Here is a 16,494-nt window from a genome sequence, read left to right on the forward strand (position 1 = left end):
AAGTAGTGAGTATGGGGCTTGCCCTACCACATATTAAAACCTACTACAAAGCTATTATAAGCAAAATAGGATACTGGCACATGAGTAAACAAATAAATTGAGAGAATAAAACTGAGAGTTCAAAAGTAGATGCAAGGGCACCTGGGTGGCTCAGTCGGTTGAGAGACCAACTCTTGATTTCAGCTCAGGTCATGATCTCACAGTTCATGGGTTCAAGCCCCACACTGGGCTCTGCACTGTCAGTGCAGAGCCTTCTTGGGATTCTCTCTCTCCCTCGCTCTCTGCCCCTCCCCCATTCTCTCTCTCTCTCTCTCTCTCTCTCTCTCTCTCAAAAAAAAAAAAAAAAACTTTAAAAAGTAGATGCTAATAAATATGGAAATTTAAAATATGGTAAAGGTGCACTTCAGCTCAACAGATGAAGAATGGATTTCTTATTAAATGATGTTGGGACAATGGACTATCCAATTAGAAAAATAATGAAGTTAGATCCTTACACCATGTAAATTCCTCACGTAAAAAATATAACTATTAACACTGGAGGAATTAAAAACACTAAGACATAGTATGGAAAAAACTTTTCCAAGGTCGTAAAAACAATGAAAGTCTGAGAAACCTGTCACTATTTAGAGGAGCCACTAACTATAATATTTTATTCTGGATGGTATCTTGGAAAAGAAAAGGAAATTAGGTAAAAATTAATGAAATCTGCATATAATACAGACTTTAATCATAACTTATCAATATTGGTTCATTCGTTGTGACAAATGCATCATAAACAGAAGTTATTAACAATAGGAACCTGGACGCAAAATATATGGGAGTTTTTTCAACTACTTTTTGCAATTTTGTTGTAAATCTAAGTCTATTCTAAAATTAAAATTTTATTTTTAAAAAAGGAGACTCCACAGACTGGGAGAAAATATTTGTGGCGCATATATCTGATAAAGAACTTACATACAGAATATATAAAGAACTCTTGAACCTCAGTAATAGGGAAAAAAAATTTTTTTAATAGGCAAAGACTTGAACAGATATTTCACCAGAAAATATAAAGGTATGGAACAGGTACATGAAAAGGTGTTCCACATCATTAGTCATTACAGAAGTCAAATTAAAACTATAATTTATTTGCAAACCTATTAGCATGGTTAAAATTTTTTTAAATTAATTTATTGTTTCTAATTTTTATTTAAACCTAGTTAGTTAACATACAGTGTAATATTGGTTTCAAGAGTAGAATTTAGTGGTTCATCACTAACATATAACACCCAGTGTTCATCATAACAAGCTCCTTCCTTAATGCCCATCACCCATTTAGCCCATCCCCCCACCCACCTCCCTCCACCAACCTTCAGTTTGTTCTCTATAGTTAAGAGTCTCTTATGCTTTGCTTCCCTCTCTCTCTCTCTCTGTTTTTTTTCCTTCCCATATGTTCATCTGTTTTGTTAACTACATTCCATGTATGAGTGAAACATATGAGTTGTCTTTCTCTGACTTATTTCACTTAGCATAATACCCTCCAGTTCCATCCACATTGTTGCAAATGGCAAGATTTCATTCTTTCTGATGCCTGAGGAATTGTGTGTGTGTGTGTGTGTGTGTGTGTGTGTGTGTGTGTGTGTGTGTATTTCTTTCTTCCTTCATCAGTCAATGGACATTTGGGTTCTTTCCAGAGTTTGGCTATTGTTGATAGTGCTGCTATAAACATCAGGGTGCATGTGTCCCTTCAATTCTGTATTTTTGTATCCTTTGGCTAAGTACCTAGTAGTGCAATTGCTGGATCATAAAGTAGTTCTATTTTTAACTTTTTGAGGAACCTCCATACTGTTCTCCAGAGTGGTTGCACCGGGTTGCATTCCCACCATCAGTGGAAGGTGCATCCCATCAGGTGCATTCCCACCTTTCTCCATACCCTCGCCAACGTCTGTTGTTTCCTGTGTTGTTAATTTTAGAGCACAGCTGAAATTTGAAAGATGGACCACACCAATTGTTGGTGAGGGTGCGAAAGAGCTAGACCTCTTGGATGCTGCCAGTGAGACCTTGCAATAGTTTGGCAGTTTCTTGGGAATGTAAACAAACATACACCTGCCATATAACCCCAAGTTTGCCATTCCTAGGTATTTATCCATGAGAAAAGAACGCATACTTCCTGAATTGCTTATATTTTCCATTTTCCATATATGGTGAAGTTTTGACATCTTAAAAAACCTTCTGGCTGGGGAGACTACCCCTTCCCACACTTTCACTAGCACTAATTCTTAGAGATAGCAACGTGCCCAGCCCAGTGCACGACTTTAATATCCAAAGTAACCAATCTAGAACCATAGGAGGCAATATTCCCCTGCCATAATCATCCCAGGGCTAGAGACCAGGTAACCAAGGAATACCCCTATAGCTTATAGCCTACCAAAAGTATTCAAACTAGGCAGTCCTAAGCTGTTTGCCCTGCCCTGCCCTGCCTTGCCATTCCATGGCCTGGGTCCTCCCCTGGCTCTTCTGCGTCCTGAACAAACCTGGTACTTCCCCCACGTAGCCCTGCATGGCATGCCTGTTGTCTGTAGGACTTGTGAGTATAATACACTTTGTTTTCCTGAGCTTCTCCTGTGTCTCCTCTTGTGGCCGTACCTAAGGGAACACCATATAAGAGGACGCAGAACTCTGCCATACACAAACTGGCATATTGTGGAGTTATTTCTAGAGCCCTGTATCATGAGCCCTGGAGGGTGAATGGGGTCATAGCTGAAACGTCAACAATATTCTGGTCTCAAGGCTGTTGAACACAATATGCGATAGTGTTATGAGATACGGAGCCCTATGATCCCACAGAGGACAGTTAGATCCAAAACCCTCTGTAACTTCCTGACACTCCTGGGAGTTGCACATGCCCCCTGCATGCTTTCACTAAGATCCTTTGTGTTCTCTTCCAAGACTTTGACACCCTCTAATACTTATATCTGATAAAATATAAAATAAAAGCTACATACAATCTAATGCTGCTGCTGCTGCTGCTGCTGCTGTCTCACAGGGGCAACCCTGCATGCTCGCTCAGTCTAGTGTCTGAGAACTTTGTCTTCAGTGCGCGGCCACAAGTGGCCCTCTAACGGGGACCAGAAGAGTCTGACTGGTTCCTGGCCACGTACCTCGTCTCTCAAGTCTGACGAAGGGAAAGGACGTCCACTCATCCAGGTGGGAACTATGGCACTCAATGCCTGTGATGAGATGATAAGAGCATCCCTAATCTCTTCTGTTCCAATCAGGCGTGCAGAATCCCTTGTCTTCTTGTTTCTTTTACTTTCTCTTTCACTTCTGAAATTCTGCTTCTGCTCATCTGTCCAAGCTGACAGGCTTGAGCTCTTTCTCTGTCCTCTGGCCTTTTATCTGCCTCCAGGCTTCTTGGCAACACCTCACCTCTTCTGCCTTCCCCTCCCCCTCCACCTGTTTCTACATCATCTCAGGTACCACCTGCGTAACTCACTCCTCTACCATCTGGGTGTCTCTGGCACCGTGGGTTCCTCCTCTTTCTTCCCCTCACTGTCAAGGAACAAAGAACACCCCCTTGGACCTACACCGCCCACTTCAGATCTCCCCACCAATGTCCCAGGTAAAAATTGACAATGGTGAACAAATTTCTTGATTTTTAAATGGACACAAATGCAACATATTTGGTATTGTATTTAAAGTAATTTAAGTTTGTTGGTTTAACTAAGACAGACCTGTCTTTAGAATTATCAACATTAAATGTAAACCTTTTTCTACCTATGTTTACTGAAGGTCAAATAAGCTCGTGTTATCTCTGTTGCAATTTGTTAACAAAAAGATGACTTAAAATGATGGTTAATTCTGTCTCAAAAGTTTTCATGGGTAATTGTTGAGATAGCTTTCAAGGTTTTTGTAACCTGAAACTTTACAGTTTTGTTTGGATGATACACTAGATTAAATTCATTGGACATTTAGGCCTTTTCCAAATTGGATGGAATGCTGAAACACTGATTATTAAACATAGGTTTGTATTTTTAACTTATTGCAGAAAGACTAAGGATATTTGCATCTGTTAAAAAACATGCTTTGTGCTTAATTGATTCAGAAATTTGGCATCTAAAAAATTCTAATGCAGCAGACAGTTCACTATTGGTTACTACCTATTTTTCACTGGAGACTAAGGTTTCTAAGAGTTAAGATTCTGCCAAATGTAATTAAGACTGACGGAAATAAGGAAAGCAACTCTGCATGTAGAAAAGAAGGAGATATGTAAAAAAGATATAAGAAATGGGAACACATTTTTGTTGAATATAAAGTAATTTTGTCCTAAATGAGACTGGCTATTTGGAGAGAAATGGCTTGGGACAAAATCTAAATGCAAAGGAAAGTTGTAGACGTTTCATGAAGGGAAATCTTTGGGAAAAATTTTTTATATGTGGTTCAGATGGATTAGGGTTGACTTTATGAAGCATGGAGCCATAAAGCCCCTTGGAAATGTTGGCCTGATACCTTGCTTACTGAGTTCCCAGCAGCCTTACAAGGTGATAAAGAATGGCACTTCCTGGCAGGTGCAGAAACCTCAGGATATTTTGGTAACCTCATGAAGAGAAATTCACCCAAATCTACAGGTATTGCAGGCATGTCTGATGGCAAGTATTTGGCTTGGCTCCTGGCCTGGAGAGACTACTAAAAGTTCAATCTAGAGATTCCTTATAAAAAGTTCCAGCAAAGCAAACATTAAAAGATCTATATGACCAATCACCGTTCTTGCTAAGCTTATGTAAACAATAAGGCTGAGTTTGTTAAAAACTGGACTTGTCCTACAAACAAATTAGTCTTGATTTGGCTGTCTCTGGAAATGAGGGTTTTTAGAGAGAAAAACTATATTTCAATAATGCACATTTATGGATGTTACATTCTAGTTCTGATTGTCTTTAAATGTTTGTTGTTTGCCTAAACTAGACAGCTTGAGGTAAACTTCAGAAAAATATCCCAAAACTCACAGATAGACAATCTTTGTGCCCGTTGCTCTATGGCCCATTCAAACAGATCGCCACAGACATTTGAATCACAAGACCCCCCCCCAAAAAAAAACCCAAGAACCAAAAACCAAAAAACAAAACCATCTCATTACCTCTGCCTATTCACACTCCATCTGAGGATGCTTCAATACTGACATCTAAAACTCTTCTCGCTGGCAGACACTGGGTTTATAATTTTGCTCTAACCATTAACCCCTATTGTTCTTGTTTCTATTAAAGTGTCTCTTATTAATTACTTGATTGTTTACTAAACAAGACAGAGTCTATATGATGGTTAACACCACCTATTACACAATGAAGGCCTTAAGTGATTCTCAAAATAACATTCTATTATTGAACACTAAAATAACTCAAATGCATTAAACAGCCCTACAAAATAAAATGGCATTAGATGTTTTAAGTGCTACACAAGATGGAACTTGTACTCTCATAAAAACAGAACACTGTGTACACATTCCAGATTACCACAAGAATACGTCTAAGGTTTTAACTGACAAATATATAAACCGGTCCTTTAAATGATCCCTCTCTTTCCTTTAATAACTGTTTAAACTCCTAGACTAAAGAAAAATTTTTGCAACTGTCAAAGGACTCTTGTTTGAGCTTTTTCTTTTTGTTATTTTAATCGGGTTTTGCTGTTTTTTCCCATGTCTCTCCACCTGATGCCAAGACTCCTTCACTGGCACAACTTCAAGCCAACAGATGATCCTTTTGGCTCAAGAGAACACTCATATTATCAAGTCTAGATACAGCTGCCTGAGCCTTTCCTAACTCCTGTTAAATTCTCAACTGGCCAACCTTGGCCCATAGGTAGGGACATTTCTACACCCGCTATTCAGCAGGAAGAAGCTAAAGAGGATGAGACCTTCCGCCTTTGACAGCCTTAAAGATTTAAGGGTCAAGGTTGTTCAGGGGGCAGAAATGATGAGGGAAACAAAGGCAAGAGAAACGTAACACAAATCAAATCTCCTTATAGCTCGCAGCCCACTGATGCATGCAGAGTGTGACCTTGCTCAAAGAACTCATGGCTGCCTTACTTCCTTAATGTTTTTCTTTTTTTAGAGACTAAAAGTAACCTTATCTTAACATTAGCTAGCCCCTCAAGATCCTGAAAACCTTGCTTTCAAATTCCTTAGAGACTTATGCTATCCCCAGCCCCCACTTTATACAACAAGTCCTGGGATCAAATACATGGATATCTTAATCGGGTACTCGATTCACCCCTAAATGTCTCCACTGATAACCTAAAAACTAGGTTACAAAAACAATTATGAGAGCTTCAACGGGAAAACCAACAAGCAGTGATTGATGCTGTCAATGACTTTTCTCATTGGATCAACCCCAAAAACTGGTTCTCTGCGTTCAATCTTCATTCTTGGTTTACTACTATTATAGTATTAGTCATGATTTTGTTTCCCATTGCAGTCTTCAAAATGATGACGTCTCTCTGCTTCACATCACCTAAGGTGTTCTTTGTCGATACCCAGATGCTCACCCCTTCCTCTGCAACCCCTGTTCCTACAACCAAAAGACAAAAGCGGGAGATGTGGAGTTATTGCTAGAGACTGTATTGTGAGCCCTGGAGGGTGAATGGGGCAGTAGCTGAAACGTCAGCAATGTTCTGGGCTCAAGGCTGTCGAACGTGATAGCGTTATGAGATACAGAGCCCTATGATCCCACAGAGGGCATTAGATCCAAAACCCGCTGTAACTTCCTGACACTCCTCGGAGCTGCACGTGCTCCCTGCACGCTTTCACTAAGATCATTTGTCTTCTCTTTCCATACTTTGATACTCTCTAATACTTATATCTGATAAAATAGAAAATAAAAGCTACATGCAGCCTACTGTTGCTGCTGCTGCTGTCTCCTGGAGGCAGCCCTGCATGTCTGCTCAGTCTAGCGTCCGAGAACTTTTTCTTCAGTGCACGGCCACAGCATGTGAATATTCACAGCCACTTTATTTGCAGTGTGAAGAGCTGGAAACAGCACAAAGGCCTATCAACAGGTGACTGGATAAACAAATTGTGGTATGTCCATAAATGAACTGCTTCTCGACAGTAAAAAGGAATGACTTCCTGATACATGAAAGAACAACTACTCTTTTATCCTAGTATTTCAACCCACTGTCTTGTCCTCTCCACTTTGGTGACCACTGGCCCACTCTGTATAAAGTGGGCATACATGGGGGCGCCTAAGGGGCTCAGTCATTTAAGTGCCCAGCTCTTGACTTCAGCTCACGGTTCGTGAGTTCAAGACCCATGTCAGGGTCTCTGCTGACAGCATGGAGCTTGCTTGGGATTCTCTCTCTCCCTCTGTCTCTGCCCCTCCCCTGCTGGCTCTCTCTCTCAAAATAAATAAACTTTTAAAAATTAAAAAAAAAAAGTTTGCACAAATGTTTTCCACGAGGTCAACAGGTGGTCGAAGACAGTGGCTTTCAAAGAATTTGGGTGAGGATTCACAGAGATAATTTATATATAACATTCAAACAGTACACAGATATGGATCTCCTCATGACTCTGTTTTTTTCCATCTAATCCCATCCTATGCTATTTCTTTTCTTTTCTTTTACCTCTGTCTCCTTTTAAATGCTGATTACAATCCCCTCTGGATAGATTTTATAACCCACTAATAAGACATGACTTTCAGTTGGAAAGAACCTTTTTAAAAATTTTTTTTAATGTTTTATTTTATTTTTTGAGAGGCAGGGAGAGACAGAGCATGGGCACAGGAGGGGCAGAGAGAGAGGGAGACACAGAATACAAAGGAGAGCCCAGGTTCTGAGCTGTCATCACAGAGCCTGATGTGGAGCTCAAACCCACAACCCGTGAGATCGTGACCCGAGCCGAAGTTGGACACTTAATCAACTAAGCCACCCAGGCGCCCCATTGTTTGAAAAGATTCTTATTTATGGCACTGCATAACAAATACATTGTATAGTAAATGACACGGTGTAGATAAGGAAACTCATAATATGTTAAATAAAACTAAGTTTTTCAGGTCAGGGTCTTTTACCTGATGCCAACCATTTGGGGCAAAAATCCCAGAGTATTTGTAAAAGTAGCTATGAACCTTGACAGAGCTGGCCTTAAGCGATTACTGCTTATATCTATTACTATATCTGTGGGATCTCTGTGCAGTTTCTGGCCGGGGTGGACCTCTAGGTGTGGTGTCATTCCACTGTATGCAGGATGCCCTGTTGGAGAATGTCTGTGGGCAGTACCCAAGAGGAAGAGAAACTTCCACCCAAGCGCAGAATCAGGAATCTTGGGGGCTGAACCGTAAATCGACTAACCTGGTGTTCCCCAATCCATGAACCAAAAATTCTCCATCCTCTCACACCCAGGTCCCTGCCTGTCCCCTCCCTAATAACAGCACTTAGGATCTAGTTCCTGATCATTAGGATCTATGGAAAAGGCCTAGGTACAAACGTCTATCCCAGCGCTGTCCCCTAGAAATACAACATGAGTTACATACGTAGTTTTACATTTTGTAGTAGTCACATTAAGAAAACAAAAGGAACAGGTAAAATTAATTTTAATCATATATTTTACTTAACCCAGTATATGCAATATATGATCATTTCAACATGAAATCAAATAGGAATGAGATGTTTTATATTCCTTTTTTCATACCAAGTCTTTTAAACCCATGCTGAATGGGGAGCTTCCTTGGGATTCTCTCTCTCCCTCTTTCTCTAATCCCCCTACTCTCTCTCTCCCTCTCTCTGTCTCTGTCTCGAAATAGATAAATAAACTTAAAAAAATTAAAGTATTAGCTTTTAAAACATCCTTTGCCACTATTTAAAGTTTTAGCGAAGAAAAGATTTTAGATGATTACTTGAAAACAAGTATGTAGCTTTGTAGCTCTGCCCATTGCCTGGACCTCCGGCCGACACGTCAGCTGTTCAACCCACCCTGGAGACAACCTGTTCCATCTGTAGACATCCCAGACTTTGGGGAAGCTCTTTCTTATGAAAACAACTCAAAAGCTGCTCCCTGGTCCTGATCTATATATTCTGGAAGTACAGATCAGACTCTAATGGCATTCAGATCCTACTTCACTAGCTTCTAAAATTTAGTCTATCCAACTCTCGATTTCCCTACATGACCTCTTCCTTCTCTTCCCAAGTTTCCAGGCTCGGTAATGATATTTCCATCTATCAAGTACTTCAGGTCACAAAGTGTACAAGCCCCACCATTCGCCCCATATCAGACAGCGCTCAATCAGAGAAGTGAAGCCACCAAAGATACATATGGTCAAGGATTTGTTACAGGGAATTGATTTTATACTAAGTGGGAGCTGGTTGGACGATTTCTATAAACAGTCCTCATGTCTGATGCTGGAGCTTAAGGACAGCAGGGTGGGTCTTCAGAAAGGGTGGATGGGCGTGAAGTGGGGGAAAGCAAAGACAAGCTGGTACACACAAAAATGGGCTGAAACCCAGAAGAAGGGACTAGAAACCTGCAGTGTGCTCAGTGTCTCCAACCTTGATGACCGGCGGTCCTGCAGGAGAAGCTCACGCTCTTCCTCACAGAGCTAAACACACCTGTTCAGGCGTAGGAGGAGCCAGGGAAGGAGCTCACAGGCGACAACTTGTGGGAGCCACAAAATCACCTGTCCTGAACATCCGCACATAAGAAGACAATAATGGCTTCGGTCTCCCTTCCACCCTGTAATTTCAGGCAAAAACATCGGGGACACATCCTAATCAGGAACATCCAAGGAAGGGAATTCCAAGAAATGAAATCCAGCCTGACCCGCCTGACTCATTACAAAGCCACCACACAACCCATCGCCGCGTCCTGTCCTACCTCCAAAATAGATCTCCAATCTGCCCTCTCTCGACCTCCACCTCCGCCATTCTGCCACGATCACTTGCTTGGATGCCAGGAGTAGCCTCCTGACTGAAGGTTCTGCTTTCAGTCTCGCCCTGCAGACAGAAGCCAGAGGGGTCTTTTCCAACATCGATCACTAAGCTATCTCTTGCATAACACCATTGAATGCCTTCCCTTGGCCAAAAGGTGCTGCGTGAGCCTGGCTCCCATCCACCTTTTTTAACCAACTCCACTTATTCCCTTCACTCAGCTTGCTTTCTACATCTGGAACACGACAATTTCTTTCCCACCTCAGGACCTTAACATTTGCTTTTCTCTCTGCCTGGAGTCATCTTCCCTGGGCTCTTCATTTGTTAGCTCTCTTCCAAGAAGTCTACTCTGAGGACGACATCAGAAACAGCCCCCACCCTCATGCCAGCCACTCACTTTGTCACATCCCTCTATTGTCTCCCTGGAGCCACTTATCACCGTGCACAGCTCTCAAATAGCCTTTTCTCAGTTTCCTCCACTCAAAATTGAGCTCCATGAATGTAGGCACCTCAATATGTCAACCTTATTAATATTACATCTTAGATATCGAGCTAGCCCTGTGCTTGCTAGTGAATGCTTATTAAATATAGTTGATGCTTAGGAAATATTCATTGAAGAATGAGTGAAGGAATGAAGGAATGAATGGAAAAATAAAGGGAAACTCATCTCTCCTTGCCACCCTACCCTACCCCCACCGTGCTCTTTCATATCACTCCGTCTCATAACACCTGTTGCTGTCTGATGTGATCATGTTTGCTAGCTTTCCCAGTACTCTTGGTGTCCCAGATAATGTCAGCTGCAGCGAGAGCTGGTCTGTCAGGTGTGTCCATCGCTGGAGGCCAGCACACCTGCAGCCATGCCCAACACCCACAACCGCCCAGAGCGCACTTGCTGAGTGAAGGCTGAACTGTAGCGTGTGGGCCTGATCTGTGCAGGGGCATGGAAACAGGAGATCGAATCTAGTGTGTGGGGGGTGGGGGGGAGAGCTAGCAGGACTGTGGTTTGAATGGGGTGGAGTTATAAGGACGGGTGTAGATTCAAGAATGGCTTCTGGGTTTCTTGCACAGGCAGAGGGAGAGGTGATGGGATCACTCACTAACACAGAAGGGAAGTCGATGGGGGCAGGGGGAATGGGGAGATGGATTTAAACCCAAAGGTGTCTGCTGGGTTTGTAATTGGAGGGTAACTGCTGCAGGGGCGACAGGGCAGATACGGCGCAATCCTTGAGTTGGAGACACTGACAAAATGATCATACGTGACTTTGCGAGATTCACGGGTTACAGGAGTGTTACATATAATCCCAAAGGCTTAGTGAAAGAAAATGTCATGTCGTGTTTAGAGAGATGTGGAAAACTTAATGGATGAGTCAGGGTTTGAGATGGGTTTTCATTGGAAGGGAGCGAAGGGAGGATCTGAGAGGACAGATATCCCTCACAGAGAGGACAACGTGAAGCAGGCCACAGAGGCAAGAAGGCAGACAGCACATCTGGAACACTTTAAGTAGAAAACAGGTGAGTAGTGAGAAATACAGCATGAAGGGTGCTGGGGCCACAGTGGACTACAAACATCACAATGAGGAGTTTCTAGAGTAGACACTGGGGAAACGCTGAAGCTTCTCGATAGGAAGTGTGACCTCAGGGTGGATCTCCTAGTGACATGTAGGATGGGATGGATAAAATGAGATTCCACTGAAAAGGCGGTCATCCTAATGCAGGTGAGGCTCAGGGAAGGTCTGATGGGCAGAGGGGGAGCATAGGAAATGAAAGAAGTATTGTCCAGGCAACACAAATGGTCGGATTCATGGACAAAAGATGAAGTTTCAAATACAGCTGCAAGACTCTGATGCTGTATGAGAAGGATGATGGTGTTAAGAAATCATTCATTTATTCAACAAATATTTATTAAAAGCCTGTGATGAGCCAGGCACTGTTGAGGTGGCTGGGATACACCTCTGCGGAACCGAGAGCCTGTGTCTTCACGGAGCTGACCTTCAGGCGTTCATTCTGGGTCAGGGAATGGAAGTTTGAGGACTATCTACTTTTAGGAAAAGGAGGATGAAGCACAGCAGACAAGGGAGAAGGAGTCAAAGGCCAGAATATCGCAGGATAGAATATCATGGAACCAGGGAGCAGAGTCATGAAGAGGAGGCTATCAAGGGGGCAAGGTTACCCAGTGATGACTGATGATAACAGGGAACGGCCATTCCCACTGTGGTTTCCTAATCTTAACCTTTAGCTTCCTCCCGCTGGTCCTCTGCCTCTGGTTCTTCCTCTACCAACACTCCCTGAATAGTGCAGCCACACTCGTCTCCCTAAAATGTTCCAAGTACAGGGGCACCTGGCTGGCTCAGTTGTACAGCACGTGACTCTTGATCTCGGGGTTGTGAGCTCAAGCCCCACGTTGTGTTTCGAGATTACTTTAAAACACTAAAATCTCAAGAAAAAAGAAAAAGTTCCAAGTACAAATCCCTTAGGATTTACTTTGACACCCGCTTTGCCATTTTATCTATCACTATTGCTGTTCTCAATCTCTCAGACCTTCCTGCTGATGTAAAAACGGTGTTCTCCCTGTCTTCCTCGTTGATTCCCGGATGGAAGCTGGATAAGAGAAGAAGATGCCAGAAGTAGAGCCTGAACAGGCTATTGAAATAGTCCACACTGAAGGTCTCCGAGGGGACGAGAGGGAAATTTTGAGGTTTTTACGTACTCCTGGGTATGCTACTTAGACTTGGTACAGACAAAATAAACACTGAGGATGTCATAAAGGTTTACGGTTATGTGAAACATTTTTCCATGAAAGAGCGTGGCAAACTTGAAGCCCTACAGTTTCCAATGTGCAGGTAACTTGGAAATTAGCCATGCCAAAAGATTAGTTTGGATTGCGAAAAGCAGTCAATATAAGCTCTTAAAACGTCAACGCACGCGTGGCCGGCGGACCAAACTGACCCGCGCACCCCTGAACAGATGGCATCTCCAACGTAGCCCTCCCACCACGACTCCAGAACTCTGCGGGCAAAAGACTACATTGCCCATAAGGCGCCGCGCGGCGGGCCGGCGCTCTCGCGGGGCGTCCTGGGAAGCGTAGTCCGCGCGTTGCATAAATCCCTCACGCTCCGGGCCGCGAGACAGCGGCCCACGCAAGCATGGCTGCGCCCGGTTGGGGCGCGTACGTTTGTTTCGACCGTGGGTCTGGGCCGGCTCGTGGGGCTGGGCTTTAGGCAGTAAGTGAGGCTGGCGGCCGGGGTTCCCGGCGTGGGGACGTGGGAGGCGCACGGACGCTGTGGGTGGCACACCTGAGGACGGCGAGGCGAGGGGGCTGCCCGGGCGGCCTGGGGACGCGGCGCCCTCCTGGCGTGGCGTCAGCGGTGCGCGGCTGCGGGGACCCCTGTCTCTTTGCGCCCCTGGGCTCCGTGGTGGCTTGCAGGGCCTGAGGGCCTGGCCTCGGGCCCCGGCGTGGGGGAGACCGGAATCCAGACCACGAATTCGAGGCCGGACGTTCAAGTTCCATTTTTTTTGTGCTTTTTTTTTTTTTTTTTTCTTCTTCTTCTGAGGAACGGGTTGAAAAGGAATATATTGCATTTCAGCGCTTCCTGTCCCTTAGCAACTGTGCTAGGCGCTTTGTATTTCTCATCTCCAAGTGACCCTCCTCCACTCTCGAGGTGAGACCTTGAGCGGGTCCTGTAGGTTCCCAGACCTAATGTTGGCATCACTGGATACGTGTTGGGGGGGCCTTTAGGCTCGTTGGTTTTAATGGCAGTTTTTTCTCCCAGTGAACCTCCTTCCCGCCCTCTGGCTTTGGGACCATGTCCTAAACTGCCGTAGAGATGAATTTGTTCCATTTAATTCCTTCGAGTGGCATAACTTGGTACAAGGAGTGTGAGAAGCTGAGATTTCAGGAGGTGGTTGAACGTCCCCAGGCCCTTATTAACTCGCAAGAGTCTAGGATTGGCTTTGCCACCCCAGCAGTAGATAAGGGTTAATGAAGGGTTTTCTTTCTTTTTTTCACTAGGGATTCCAGTATGCCTTTTTACTTTTTTTATATACATGTTTTTGTTTATTTAGAGAGAGAGAAAACAAAACGTGAGTGGGGGAGGGGTGGAATCTCCAGTGGGCTCCAGGCTGATCGCTCAGGGAAGAACCGACCTGGGGCTGTATCTCACGACTATGAGATCATGACCTGAGGCGCAATCAAGAGTCAGACACTGAACTGACTGAGCCACCCAGGTGTCCCTCAATATGCCTCTTTTAAAACAGCTATTATTTATTGCGAGCCAAACCCTGTGCACCAAGTGCCTTTCTTAAATTCTCTCAATTGGTTTAAAGGACCTTGAGTGATAGGTGGTATCCCATTGTATATGTAAAGAACACAGGTTAGGTAACTTGCCTGCGGTAACACAGGCAGGGTGTCGTAGCAAGGATGAGAAAATCCAGGTCTTGCAGTCTCCAAAACCCCAAACTACTGGATAAATTTTGTAAGGAACGATTTAAAAGAGACATTCCCAAGCATAAGATAGGGAGATGTGTGGAAAATGTGTTTTAAAAATAAAAGCATTTGTGTAACCTGTCTTTTTTTTTTTTAAGGGTAGTATTTAGTGTCACGATGTTTGGGGATCTGTTTGAAGAAGATTATTCCAGTGTGTCAAATTATCAGTATGGAAACGAGAAGAAGTTAAAGACCAAGGTTTTGGAGCCACCGGCTCCTAGAGAATTCACCAATTTAAGCGGAATTAGAAATCAGGGTGGAACCTGTTACCTCAATTCCCTTCTTCAGACTCTTCATTTCACACCCGAATTCAGAGGTATGCTGTGTTACATGCATTTGATTAGTCAGTAATATGCACCCTTGTCTCTACTTGTAATCAATTGTGCAAAATTACAAAAGTATCTTAAAGTTGTATTCCACAGCATGGGTGTATTACTGCTGCTGAAAGACGTAAATTGGTAATTCTCTCTGTAGAGAAATGTGAAGCTTACATTATCTTAAATATATTCTGTGTGATCACGGTAGTTTTTTTTTTATTTTTTTTACAATTTTTTTTTTCAACGTTTATTTATTTTTGGGACAGAGAGAGACAGAGCATGAACGGGGGAGGGGCAGAGAGAGAGGGAGACACAGAATCGGAAATAGGCTCCAGGCTCCGAGCCATCAGCCCAGAGCCCGACGCGGGGCTCGAACTCACGGACCGCGAGATCGTGACCTGGCTGAAGTCGGACGCTTAACCGACTGCGCCACCCAGGCGCCCCGATCACGGTAGTTTTTAGTAACGAAAACAAGGCGATGAATTGCTTTTCTGATTCCTATAATTTAAAATACCACATAAAGACAATTTTGTCGTGAGTGCCAGCCTTCATTATTGTTATGCTATTTGTATTTTTAAAATTAAAAAAAAATTTTAATTTCACTAAAGTAATAAACACTCAAGTTACCTAAAACAATCAAATCCTGCCTTTTGGAGCAAGGACGGGATGTCCCATTATTTATACAGTCCACAAACGTTTATCTGCAATTCTGAAATCCAGAACATTCCAATAACCTGGTCTGAACTTGTTTAGCCTCAGAACCCAACCACACGTGAGGCTGTTTATAGTCTTAGCTGTCTCACTTGGGTGGATATTCATACATTTATTCCAGGAATGTGAACTCCTTAATTAATGGATACTGTTTATCCCAGATCCTGCTGGGGATGTAATGTGAACATATATAATGCTTTCTTCTTATTACCTTTCTCAAAGCTGGAAATTCCAAAGACCCAAGATGTTAGACAAGGGACTATGTGCAAGGAACAGAAACACACTCAATTAGGTCAATTAAAAGGGGGGTTTACTACAAGAATATAAGGGAATCTCCTTGAAACCACCTACAGGGAGCCAGCCTGACCTCACTGGACCCTTGATTTCTTGCCACTGTATTTCTCTTTATGTTTGTACCATTCTCATCTCTGCAAACTAGCTTCCTCCACAAGGGTCTTAGTCTCTTGGTTTCAATATGAACATTACCTTCACGTGGCCCCTACTGGGGCCTTGAACCACACAGCTGCATGACTGTGCCTCTGCTCTCCACAGTGTCTCCTCATGCTGAGGACAGACAACCTGGCTCATCCTGTATCCAGTATCTCATCCCCCACTTCCCATCAGTACCGAATTTAGCAAAATTTTTTGACATTTTCTGTTGCTTCTTAGCTTGGAAAGACTTCCTGCCTCCAGAGATTTAGTAAATATTTACCATCATCCCCTTCCCAGGGCCATTCTAATGGATGAAACTGCATGTGGGATTTCAGAGTGGAGCCATTTGTCCTTGACTCCATCTTCTCCGTAAACATATCTCCCTAATGTATGCAGTTATTCCACCATTAGAGATTTTCAGCATAAATTTCCGCAGATTCCTAGGAGATTAAAGTCTTTCAAACTTTAATACAGTTGCAGTAGAAAAGTAGCCTTGAAAAGAGACTGAGGAAGGTGATTGGTGGGCAGCAGTCCAGGTCATAGAGAGGGCACCTGAGCAAAGATAGGGCTGAATGGAGATGGCCACTGAGCAAAAGCCCAGGCCATCTTATTCTCAGCAAAGGAGGTCACTGGCCAAGCACATATCTTAGTGTGGACTGTGCATTC

At 43.4% G+C, this 16,494-nt stretch overlaps 1 protein-coding gene across 5 annotated transcripts in view; it reads left to right on the forward strand.

Moving 5' to 3' along the window:
• The first annotated feature begins 13,013 nt into the window (after nt 1–13,013).
• USP40 (ubiquitin specific peptidase 40) overlaps nt 13,014–16,494 on the forward strand; it is an 89,508-nt gene continuing 86,027 nt past the window's right edge. For 3 of the 5 annotated variants that reach the window (XM_047086081.1, XM_047086090.1, XM_047086089.1), the window contains exons 1-2: nt 13,014–13,106; nt 14,467–14,684. In XM_047086081.1, coding sequence (XP_046942037.1) covers nt 14,486–14,684 — 199 coding nt within the window. In that variant the 5' untranslated portion in view covers nt 13,014–13,106; nt 14,467–14,485. Of the gene's footprint in view, nt 13,107–13,436; nt 13,545–14,466; nt 14,685–16,494 lie in introns of all 5 variants that reach the window. The other 2 variants (XM_047086083.1, XM_047086084.1) reach the window with 2 other exon arrangements.

The sequence above is a fragment of the Lynx rufus genome, unplaced genomic scaffold, assembly GCF_022079265.1.
Source record: "Lynx rufus isolate CCGP_SWC_20201006 ecotype Redwood Valley unplaced genomic scaffold, mLynRuf1.p SCAF_2, whole genome shotgun sequence".
NCBI lineage: Eukaryota > Metazoa > Chordata > Mammalia > Carnivora > Felidae > Lynx > Lynx rufus.